The 11,802-nt window shown below is 54.1% G+C and overlaps 1 protein-coding gene across 3 annotated transcripts in view; it reads left to right on the plus strand.

Annotated features, from left to right (window-relative positions):
- Nucleotides 1-6,394, plus strand: part of RANGAP1 (Ran GTPase activating protein 1) — a 41,938-nt gene extending 35,544 nt beyond the window's left edge. For 2 of the 3 annotated variants that reach the window (XM_033233819.1, XM_033233821.1), the window contains exons 13-16: nucleotides 1,216-1,318; nucleotides 2,496-2,584; nucleotides 2,876-2,997; nucleotides 5,311-6,392. In XM_033233819.1, coding sequence (XP_033089710.1) covers nucleotides 1,216-1,318; nucleotides 2,496-2,584; nucleotides 2,876-2,997; nucleotides 5,311-5,380 — 384 coding nt within the window. In that variant the 3' untranslated portion in view covers nucleotides 5,381-6,392. Of the gene's footprint in view, nucleotides 1-1,215; nucleotides 1,319-2,495; nucleotides 2,585-2,875; nucleotides 2,998-5,310 lie in introns of all 3 variants that reach the window. The other variant, XM_033233820.1, reaches the window with a different exon arrangement.
- The last annotated feature ends 5,408 nt before the right edge of the window (nucleotides 6,395-11,802 follow it).

Below are 11,802 nucleotides of genomic sequence, written 5' to 3' on the forward strand. Positions count from 1 at the left end.
CTGCATGTTCTGTCAGCCCAGCTGCTTGGAGAACAACTCTATTGCCCGGGGCCCCTTTGGGAGTGGCGTGCCTGTTGCAGGATGGGTGGAACAGCCCTATTGCCCAGGGCCCTCTGGGAGTGGCGTGCCTGTTGCAGGATGGCGCCCTCACTCCAGCCTAACTTGTTGGCTGGCTCATTCATTCATTCAGAGGTGATCTTTGGGGCATCCATTTTCTGTCAGGTACTGTATTTGGGCATGATTTTATTTAACCCTCTTGACAACTTGAAATGTAGACTTTGCTGCCCTTATTTTACAGATAAGAAAGCAGAGGCTCGGAGGTTATAGAGAAATAAAATGGGCGCACTCTCAGAGTTGGCTTAACATTTCGGCCAATTGCTTTGTTAGGTTTTGCCTGTATTCTTTGTTTCTTTTAACATGATAAATAAGATGATGTAAGCCTTTTTGTGGCCTGTCACTTTGGTTTAACACCATTCATCACTTTCTTGTGCCCGTAAAACTCTTCTCATGATTTTTATTCCAATGCATGGATGTAGCACTTAAAAGCCAGGCACTATTTCTGGACGTTTTTTCCACTTTTCCCTGTTGTCAGTGAGGTTGAGGTAAACTTCTCTGCATGTGAATATCGTCTGCATCCTAGATTGTTTCTTCAAGTTCGATTACAAGATGGGGACCACTGGGTCCCTGAAATGATCTTTTTTTGTGTGTGAGACACTGTTTTGCTTTGTCACTCTGGCTGGAGTGCAGTGGTGCAATCATGGCTCATTGCAACCTCAACCTCCTGAGCTCAAGCAGTTCTCCTGCCTCAGCCTCCCAAGTAGCTGAGACTATAGGCACACACCACCACCCTTGGCTAGTTTTTTTCCTTTTTGTTGACATGGGGTCTTACTCTGTTGCCCAGGCTGGTCTCAAACTTTTGACCTCAAGCCATTCTCCTACCCAAAGTGCTGGGGTTACAGGCATGAGCCACTGCACCTGGCTGGGATGATTTTTCATCCTTGTTCATTCACTCATTCATTCCCTCTCTATGCTGCCTATTTGCTTGCTGCAGGCCAAGTCCAAGCCAGATTCTGAAGGGACAGCATGGGGTAAGGCAGGACCTGTCCTTGCCTGCCAGGGGCCTGTGTACTGCCCACGCCTCTCCTAGCTAGTGGCAGAGCCCAGGGACATCTCCACCATGTGCCACAGGCCAACCATTGACTCTTATGTCCTCAGACTGACACGTCTGACCCCGAGAAGGTGGTCTCTGCCTTCCTAAAGGTGTCATCTGTGTTCAAGGACGAAGCTGCTGTGAGGACGGCAGTGCAGGATGCAGTAGGTAATGTGGGCTGGGTGAGGCCGGGGTGCCCGCTGGCCCTTGATGCTCGTGAGGCCCTGGTGCCCTTTGTGGTCGCCGTCACTCGTCAGCCCCAGTGCTGTCATGGGAACTGCTCTTTGGGACCCTGTGCTGCTCCTCCATCAGGGTCCTGCCATGGTCCTGCCGTGGAGCCAGCTGGGTGCTCGTCTCCCTGTTTCTCACCACTGAGAAACGGAGGCCTTTCTCAAATCCACACAGCCATGTAGAGTTAGAACCCAGAGCCCACTCTAGGAAGGCCAGATAGTCACATCCGCAAGCCCGATGGCCGCAGGCCTGTCGGGAGGAAGGATGCTGAGAACTGAGCCCTTGTCCGCACCTCAGAGCCTCTGTGCTCATGGCCATTCTACCTGGAGCTTCCCTGCACAGAGGACACTTTTCCCTGTAACATTATGGGGCCTTCTCGGAGCACCAGCCCACGTCCCTCCTGCCCTGTGGCAACCCTCTCCGCACCCTGTCTGTTTCCTCCATTCCAGCACCTGTCACCTTCCACCCTGTCTCCATGTGCTTGACTGAGGCAGAGGGGAGGAAGGGCCCTGAGGCAAGGGGCGCGGCTCCTGGAAAGGATAGAAAGGAGTGGAAGGACATGTGTGGTGCCTCTTCCTGGCCTCTACTGGAGGTGGCGTTGAAGTGGGGAGGGCAGCTCAGTGGGAAGTGAGGCTTGGAAGGAGGTGGGGGGGCCAGACACAAGCCTGCTCCCTGAGGGCCTGCCTGGGGGCATTTGTGGGAACAAGTTGCCCTAGTTCTGTTTCCCAGGAAGCCTAGCACAGTCCCTGCACATCCCCTCACCCCACCAAAATAACCTGAATCCTCCCCCAGTGGTGGCCTGCCTCAGGAACTCTCCATTCCCACGGTGTGAGGTGGGCACAGTGGGTGTCATCCCCACACCCATTTTACACCGGAGGCCAGGATGGGGAAGGGCCAGAGTGTCACAGCTGGTAGATGGACTGAGCCCATCCCCTGATGCCAAGTGCCCCTCCCTCTGGTTCCTGTGTCTCTGCCATCCCTCTTGTGTTCGCCTCTTCGTCAGGGCAAGGAGGCAGGCGAGCCTGTGTTTGCGCGGTGTGGGGGGAGCCCTGGGTGCCTTGGCCCAGCGCTCTGCCATAGCCAGCAGCCTGCCCCTGCTGCTTCTGCCCTACAGATGCCCTGATGAAGAAGGCTTTCAGCTCCTCGTCCTTCAACTCCAGCGCCTTCCTCACCAGGCTCCTTGCACACATGGGTCTACTCAAGGTGAGGCCGGAAGGAGCAGCAGGCCCGGGAGGGAGGTGGGCGGGGTCTGCACAGAAGCTGCCCCAGCCATGCCCACCAGCCTCCCTCACCTCGTGTCCTGAGCCGTCTCACCCGCTGGGCCCTGAGGCCTGAGTCCACCCCAGCAGCCTCGGTCTTCATGGTTAGGTCTTCAACTGAGGTTCCGGCTGGACTCAGTTGTGAGCGCTGCCCTCAGAGTCTGGATGGTGGAGTCCAGGGGCCACCCAGGTGACCTTGAAGCTCACCCTGCCTTTTGCTGTGTTCCCCTCACAGAGTGAAGATAAGGTCAAGGCCATTGCCAACCTGTACGGCCCCCTGATGGCACTGAACCACATGGTGCAGCAGGACTATTTCCCCAAGGCCCTTGCACCCCTGCTGCTGGCATTCATCACCAAGTGAGTGTGGCCTTGGTGTCCTTCTGCCGGTGCCTGTCCTCTCAGGTTTCTCTGGCCAGGTCCAAAGGCCTCCAGTCCCAGGAGGTCCAGCCCAGCCAGCCTGCTGGCCCTGCTCAGGTGCACGAGAGGCCCTCATGCCTCCTGGGATCTCAGCATCGGTGTTGGAGTCTCACCACCCTTGGGAGGCCTGCTCCCCTCTGCCCAGCTGAGGATAGTGGGGCTCAGGGACAGTGAAAGAGGAGACATGTAACGCCCCCGTTTTGCCGATGAGGGAAGGAGCACTGGGTTGGTTAAAGAGTTTCCCTTGGTCCCACACTAGGAAGAGGCTGGGCCAGTGTCCAGACCCATGGCTGTGAGCGAGGTGCTACGCGTGATGACATCTCTGGAGGGCTTTTTGTCCATGCTCACAGTAGTGCAGGCCGAAGGGGCCGGGTCACACTGGGCTCTGCAGCCCCAGGCCCTCTCCTGGGGACACACATTGACCCGGGAGCCGCCAAAATGCCCAGCAATGTAGGAACCTTGGCCTTGTTCTGGAGGGTCCTGGGGAGTCCTGGGGCGTTGATGGGGTGATGGGCACAGTCAAGTAACAGAGCCAAGGCCCCACCAGGGAGGGGGCGGGAGGCTTGCCCCGTGCACCGTCACGGGGCCCTGTGTGGCCCCTGGCCAACCTATGGCCTTCATCAGGCCTCAGTCTCCCCATTTGCCCAACTGGAGGGTTAGGTGAGATTGTCTCCAAGCGCCCTGACCAGCCACATTTCCAGTCAGTCGGCGCCATCCGGGGGAAGTGGGGCAGGTAGAGGAGCAAGAAAGTCCCTTTGCTGGGGGAGCCCAGAGCCCACCAGCCAAGGCAGGATGCTTGGTGCATGTGGGGAGGCGGGGCTGGTGGAGTGTGAGCAGCCCTGACCACCCCAGCGTCTGGAGTGTCTGACTGCACGGCGCTGTCTCCTTAGCCAGGCCTTACCTTCTGGCCGCGTGCCCCCCACCCAGACCACTCCTTGGGCTGCAGCTGGACGGGCCTTGGTGAATGATAGATCTCACTGTCCCCCTCCTCTGCCAGGGGTCAGGTCAAGCCTCACTGTGAATCTCGTGGCGGCCACAGCCTCACCCTCACCCCACCCCACTCCACCCCAGCACAGTGTGCGCCCCCGAACCCCTTTCCACAGCAGTGCCATTGCTGCGGTGCCGAGCTTTGTCCATGCTGTCCAGAGCTTGTTTGGCCAGTGGCCCCATCCCCTGCCTGCACCTGCACCCGAGTCCTTTGTGTCCTTCCTACTCCCTGGTCAGAGTGGTTCCCTCTGCATCTCTGGCAGCCCCTGTGCTATCCTAAGTTTGGGCATGAGCCCCTCGGCCTTGTTAGAGCAGAATGCCTTTTCCCAGCTTGTTGCCCAGCCTCCAGCACAGGCCTCAGTCTGTCCCCCAGGTCGTGTCCGAGGTGACAGATTAACTATGTAGTAACATGCACAGCCCCTCTTCCCTCAGCTCCCAGCCAAATTGTCTGGGATCCCAGGCCTGGCACAGATCCTGGCTTGTTCATCGGCTACAGGCCAGAGGTGTTGTCAGGCCTGGTCCTGGCTGCATCCCACACTTGCCCAGTCCCCCAGAGTCTTGCCTCAGTTTCTTTCTTTGCAGTGAAACTAATGATATTGAGGGCAACAATGGGGAGCTCAGGCACAGTGGCTCCTATCTGTAATCCCAGCACTTTGGGAGGCTGAGGCAAGATCACTTGAGCCCAGGAGTTCAAGGCCAGCCTCGGCAACATTGGTGAAACCCCATCTCTACAAAAAATACAAAATTAGCCGGGTATGGTGGTGTGTATCTGTGGTCCCAGCTACTTGGGAGGCTGAGGCAGGAGGACCACCTGAGCCTGGGAAGTCGAGGATGCAGGGAGCCATGATTCCAGGACTGTACTCCAGCCTGGGCAACAAAGAGAGACCCTGTCTCAAGAGAAAAACCACCAAAAAACAATGGCCAGCCATTTACTTATGACGCAGATTGGACTCTAGTGGGCCAGTCATGTGAGGCCACTGGCAGCCAGTGAGGATTCCCTGGCCTAGGTCTGCTGGAAGGGCCCTTGAAGAGCCTGGCTGAGGTGGGGCTGTGTTGTGGCCAGCTCTGGGCTGTGTGGTCTTGGGTGCCTGCCTCTCACCCCTCCTACCCCCACCCACAACGTGCAGAAGGCAGGGGCTAATGTCTCCCTTGCTGAGTCATTGTGCAAATTAACAAAAATGAGTCTGGTACTAAAATGGCCCCCACACTTGGAAAACGGGGGCCAAGAGGCATCCATCCCACCTGCTGACCCTTCTTTCCCCGCAGGCCCAACAGCGCCTTGGAATCCTGCTCCTTTGCCCGCCACAGTCTGCTGCAGACACTGTACAAGGTCTAGATTCAAAGCCTCTCCCATCCCTTCGCCTGGACCAGTGAGCTGGGGAGGGACTCGGAGGGACTCGGAGGAACTGAGGCACAACCCACACCGTTGCCTTGGACAGGACTCTGGCCAGAAGCAGGGCGGGTCTGTGTCCCGTGTGTCCTGTCAGTCCCCTGAGTATGTGTGTAGGTGTGGTGCGCGTGCAGGTCTGTGCCTCCTGTCGGGATTTGGGTTTGAACGCCTCTCTGCTGGCCTGGCTCTGCTCTGTTGTGGGGAGTTGGCGCCCAGGGTAAAGGGCTGTGAGCTGCTCCGCCATTAAACTCATCTCCACCTGACGGCGCTCTGCTGATCTCCGCCTGGGTCCTGATGGCTGTCCCCACCCACCTGCCTTCCAGCCCGGCTCCCTGGCGGAGCCGGAGCCTAAGGAGTTGTCCGCGTGCTGTCCTTCCCCTCTGTGCTGTGATTGGGCTGTTTCCTGCCCTGCCAGGGGCTGCTTCTCGTCACCAAGCCCTGGTCCTGCAGCAGCTGTCCTCCCCACCATCCATGCCGCTGTGCTGAGCGCTTAGCCTGAAGAGCAGAGGATGCCATGGGTGGGACTGTGGGGGTGGCATTGTGGGGCTGTTGGCACAGGGCAACCCTGGGCCCCATGCCGTGTGGACAGGCAGACACCAGATTGTCCAGGAGCAGGAGCTGCTGGAACTGCGCTGGCCCCGAACCTAGTGGACCCTCTCCTGGCTGCTGAGATGTTGTCTGTGACTGGCCTGGGGGCCAAGCTGGAGGGGGTGTGTTGACAACCCAAAGCTGTTGTCCAGTCTGGGGAGGGAGGGGCAGGGTCCCCAATGTCCGAGCTGTATCTGGACGCTGCTCTTAAAGAACCTCCTGGGGCAGGGGAGCAGTGGGGTCTGGACTGGGCAGATGCTGTACAACCTCCCTACGTGCCCGTGACTGCCCCATGCTTTCCCCTTTGTGTTCTGTGTATGTCTGGGCTGTGCCCGGGGGCTTCACAAATAAAGTCATGTGTACAGCTTCAGAGACTCAAATTCTGATCTAAAGCGGGATAGTCTCGGGGGCTGTCATACGTGGAGTCCCACCGCGGCAGAGCACATGGCCCCACGGCAGTCTGTGAGGGCAGTCAGCCCTGCGAAGGGCCCGGCCTCGGCCTCAGGCCGCCACCTGGGCAGTGGCAGTCCTGAATGAGGACCCATTTTCCTGCCTGGCCACACCTCACCCAGCACCCTGCCTTTGGGCTGCAGCTCTCTTGGCTCCTGCGTTGCTCCTTCACTATGGCAGCCACCTCCCTTGGGGTCCTTTGCTCCACTGCCACATATGTGAGGGCAGCCCAGCCAACCTTCCTTACCTCCTGCCCTATGCAATGTGTGTGCTCGGGGAGCCCATGTCCCTCACAAATGGCCTCCAAGAAGAAGTCCCTCGGCCAGGCATGGTGGCCCATGCCTGTAATCCTAGCACTTTGGGAGGCTGAGGAGGGTGGATCACGAGGTCAGGAGATTGAGACCATCCTGGCTAACGTGGTGAAACCCCGTCTCTACAAAAAAATACAAGAAAAATTAGCCGGGCGTGGTGGCAGGCGCCTGTAGTTCCAGCTACTCGGGAGGCTGAGGCAGGAGAATAGTGTAAACCTGGGAGGCGGAGCTTAGAGTGAGCTGAGATTGCACTACTGCACTCCAGCCTGGGCGACAGAGCAAGACTCCGTCTCAAAAAAAAAGAAGTCCCTCCGGGGTTTCTTAGGGCGCAATATTTTCTCGTTGCCAGTAGACCACATGGGTGACCAGGTGGCAGAGGGTAGTGCCGGCCCTGCCCCCGTCCTCTGTGTGAGTTGATACGGTAGGGGGTGGGTGCAGGGCTGGTGTTAAGTTTTGATATATGTTACAACATGGATGAACTTTGAAAACGTTACGTTAAATGAAATAAGCCAGACACAACAGGACAAATATGATTCCATTTAGATGAGGCATCTAGAATAAGCAAATTCAGAGACAAGAAGGTAGAGGTTGCCAGGGCTAGGGGAAGGGTGGAATAGGGAGTGAGGCTGAGAACAGATTCTCTAGGATGATGAAGATGTTCTGGAAATGGAGAGTGGTAATGGTTGCATAACATTGTGAATGTACTTAATGCCACTGAATTGTAGACATAAAAATGGTTAAAATGATAAATTTTATGTATTAATATATTTTACCTCAATTAAAAAAAAATTAGCAAAATTATAGAGCTTCACCCGGGCACGGTGGCTCACGCCTGTAATCCCAGCACTTTGGGAGGACAAGGAGGGCAGATCACTTGAGCCCAGGAGTTCAAGACTGGCCTGGCCAACAGGGCAAAACCCCATCTCTACTAAAAATACAAAAATGAGCCGGGTGTGGTGATGCACGCCTATAGTCTCAGCTACTTGGGAGTCTGAGGTGGGAGGATCACCTGAACCCGGGAAGTCCAGGCTGCAGCAAGCCATGATTGTGCCACTGCACTCCAGCATGAGTGACAGAACGAGACCCTGTCTCAAAAAATTGCTTGTAGGAGAGAGTGTAGGTGAGTATCTTCAAGGCCTTAGGAGTAAGGAAAAGATGTTTGCCATTATTGTGGGATGTTCATACAATGGAAACGATGTAGCAGTGAGAACAGGTTTCTCTTTATCAAAATATTCATTCAGGAGTACAAAGGCAGCTTACAGACAGAGAGAAAATAATTGCCCAAACTCACTCTGTATATATAAATGGGTGTGGGGGGGATAACTTTTTTTTTCAAACAGGGTCTCATGTTGTCCAGCTTCTATCTTGGCTCACTGCAGCCTCTACCTCCTGGGCTCAGGTGATCCTCCCACCCCAGCCTCCCAAGTAGCTGGGACTATAGGCACATGCCACCACACCTGGCCAATGTTTTGTATTTTTAGTAGAGATGAGGTGTTGCTATATTGCCCAGGCTGGGAGAATTTCTATAAATAAAAGACAATGGGAAAAAGCAAAAAGCTCAAATGGGCACTTTACCAAAAGCATGTGAAAAGGTGCTTAATTTCATTAGTCTTCAGAGAAACATAATCCCAGTGTGACACTTTTCTGCCCGCACTAGAATGGCTACAATACAAAAGACAGCACCAAGCTTGGTGAGGATTTGGGGCAGCGGGAGTGGCTGGCGGATGTGTAAATTGGTACGACCTTTTTTTCTTTTTCTGAGACAGGGTCTTGCCATGTCACCCAGGCTGGAGTGCAGTGGTGCGATCACAGCTCACTGCAGCCTCGACCTTCCGGGCTCACTCAGTCTTCCCGCCTCAGCCTCCCAAGTAGCTGGGACGATGTCACAAGCCACCATCAGGCTGGTCTCGAACTCTTGGGCTCAAGACCTCCTGCCTCAGCTCACTTAACAGGCATGAACCACCATGCCCAGTTACAGTGTTCTTTTTTTTTTTTATTTGTATTTTTATTTTTTTTTGGAGACGGAGTCTTGCTTTGTCTCCCAGGCTGGACTGCAGTGGCCGGATCTCAGCTCACTGCAAGCTCCGCCTCCTGGGTTTACGCCATTCTCCTGCCTCAGCCTCCCGAGGAGCTGGGACTACAGGCGCCCGCCACCTCGCCCGGCTAGTTTTTTGTATTTTTTTAGTAGAGACGGGGTTTCACCGTGTTAGCCAGGATGGTCTCAATCTCCTGACCTCGTGATCCGCCCGTCTCGGCCTCCCAAAATGCTGGGATTACAGGCTTGAGCCACCATGCCTGGCCTACAGTGTTCTTTCTAATAAACTCATGCTGGAAACAACCCAAATGTCCATCACTAGAGGAATGGGTAAACTACTTGCGGTACGGTGAGGTACCAAGAAGGCAGGAATGGTCTGCCCAAAAAGAAATACTTGAGCATTGACATTGTTTGGAATTGCCAGCACATGATAATAAAAAGCCGACGAACTTTAAGTCAGTTCCATTGTATCTCACTTCTCCACCGACAGCACACCACTTATTGCCTGCATCGTGGGCAGGTCGCCTCCCGCCCCTGCCCCGTGCTACTGTTGTCATATATTTATAGAGTGGAAGGCTGGAATGCTGTATTTAAAAGAAAAAAAAAAACATTTAAAATAGATGAAGCCAGGTGCAGGCTCACAGCTGTAATCCTAGGACTTTGGGAGGCTGAGGCGGGTGGATCACTTGAGGTCAGGAATTTGTGACCTGCCTGGCCAATGTGGTGAGACCTGTCTGTACTAATAACACAAAAGTTAGCTGGGTGTGGTGGCAAGTGCCTGTAATCCCAGCCACTCGGGAGGCTGAAGCAGAATTGCTTGAACCTGGGAGGCAGAGGTTGCAGTGAGCCGAGATCACGCCACTGTACTCCAGCCTGGGCAACAAGAGCTAGACTCCGTCTCAAAACAAAAAACAAAAATGGGCCGGGCGTGGTGGCTCAAGCCTGTAATCCCAGCACTTTGGGAGGCCGAGACAGGCGGATCACGAGGTCAGGAGATCGAGACCATCCTGGCTAACATGGTGAAACCCCGTCTCTACTAAAAAATACAAAAAACGAGCCGGGTGAGGTGGCGGGCGCCTGTAGTCCCAGCTACACGGGAGGCTGAGGCAGGAGAATGGTGGGAATCCGGGAGGCGGAGCTTGCAGTGAGCTGAGATATGGCGACTGCACTCCAGCCTGGGCAACAGAGTGGGACTCCGTCTCAAGAAAAAAAAAAAAATGAATCTAACATAATGTTGAGTGAAAAAAGCCAGACACAGCCAGGTGCAGTGGCTCATGCCTGTAATCCCAACACTTTGGGAGGCTGAGGCAGGAGGATCACTTGTGCCCTGGAGTTCAAGACCAACCTGGACAACATAGCAAGACCCCAACTCTACAACAAATTTTAACATTAGCTGTAGGTGGCAGTGCGCATCTGGAGGTCCCAGCTGCTTGCGAGGCTGGTATGTTGAAGCCGCAGTGAGCCATGATCACACCTGGACAACGGTGAGACCCTGTCTCAAAAAAAAGGATGAAAGAGCAACACTGAAGTTCCATTGATTGGAATTTGCCAAGCAAAACAAAGCACAAAGCAGATGTCTGTGTGGCATGGCACTATTTCTTTTTCAAAAATGTTACTGCAGGGCTGGGTGCAGTGACTCACGCCTGTAATCCCAGCACTTTGGGAGATCAAGGTGGGCAGATCACTTGAGGTCAGGAGTTCGGGACCAGTCTGACCAACACGGTGAAACCCCGTCTCTACTAAAAATGCAAAAATTAGCCAGATGTAGTGGCACACACCTGTAATCCCAACTACTTGGGAGGCTGAGGCATGAGAATCATTTGAACCAGGGAGATGGAGGTTGCAGTGAGCCGAGATCACGCCACTGCACTCCAGCCTGGGTGATAAAGTGAGACCCTCTCATAAAACAAAAAAACCCTGCAGTCTAGGAAAAGTACACACAAATGTTCATTGTTTTACATATATAAATATCACACACATTTACATTTTTATTATATATAAAAATATACACACATATAAGTGCGTGCTTACACACACACACACACACACATATATATATATATTTATTTTTTTTTCTTTTCTCTTGAGACAGAGTTTGTGTTGCCCAGGCTGGTCTCAAACTCCTGGGCTCAGGTGATCCTCCCACCTCAGCCTCCCAAAGTGCTGAGATTACAAGTGTGAGCCACTGTGCCTGGCCCCTGTTTCCAATTAAAGGAAACAAACAATAATGGAAGATACAATTCCTTCAGAAACAGGAATCTGAAAAATCGTAAGATATATAAACATTGGCCATGGTCTGGATGTATTATTTAAAAAACAAACATGAGCCTGGGAAGATGCGTATTTGGATATTCTTTGCAATATTGTTTGTAAATAGCAAAAAATTAGAGGTAGCCAATGTCCAAGATGAATGGCTAAGTCAATGTGATACATTCACGCAATGGAATACTATACCACAGAATAAATGAGATTCTGAAGAATCAATTTGGATAACTCCCAGTAAGCTGAGGTTAAGTGAAAACATTGAATGTCTAGAGTCCTGTATGCCCAGTATTAAACAATGTATGTAAATGCATAAGCACAAACAGATGGAAGGAAAGGGCCACCTGTTCTGGAGCACCCACTGTGTGCCAGGTGCGGGCCTGAACCCCCACTGTGACCGCAGAGCTACTTATTAATGGGATGTGTTTTTCAGAGACTAGGAAGCAGCCTCTGGGAGGGCAGCCCACATGGCAGGAGGGAGCCCAGGACTGCTGACTCCTGGGCCACTGCTGGTGCACCCTCCCTGTCGGACTGGCCCAAGGATTCGGGCCAGGCCTCCATCCTGGGCTGGGGCAGGCAGGAGGCCCTGTAACCCCAGCCGCTGCTCCCGCCCGCTGCCCGCCCCTCCTTCACCTCAGCCTGGGGAAGCCTGGCTTGCCTGGTCCTCCGACAATGCCTCCCATTCAGCCCTGTCCCAGCTGCCAGGCCTGTGGGCCGCGGAG

This window comes from Trachypithecus francoisi, unplaced genomic scaffold (assembly GCF_009764315.1).
Source record: "Trachypithecus francoisi isolate TF-2019V2 unplaced genomic scaffold, Tfra_2.0 Lachesis_group14, whole genome shotgun sequence".
Lineage (NCBI taxonomy): Eukaryota > Metazoa > Chordata > Mammalia > Primates > Cercopithecidae > Trachypithecus > Trachypithecus francoisi.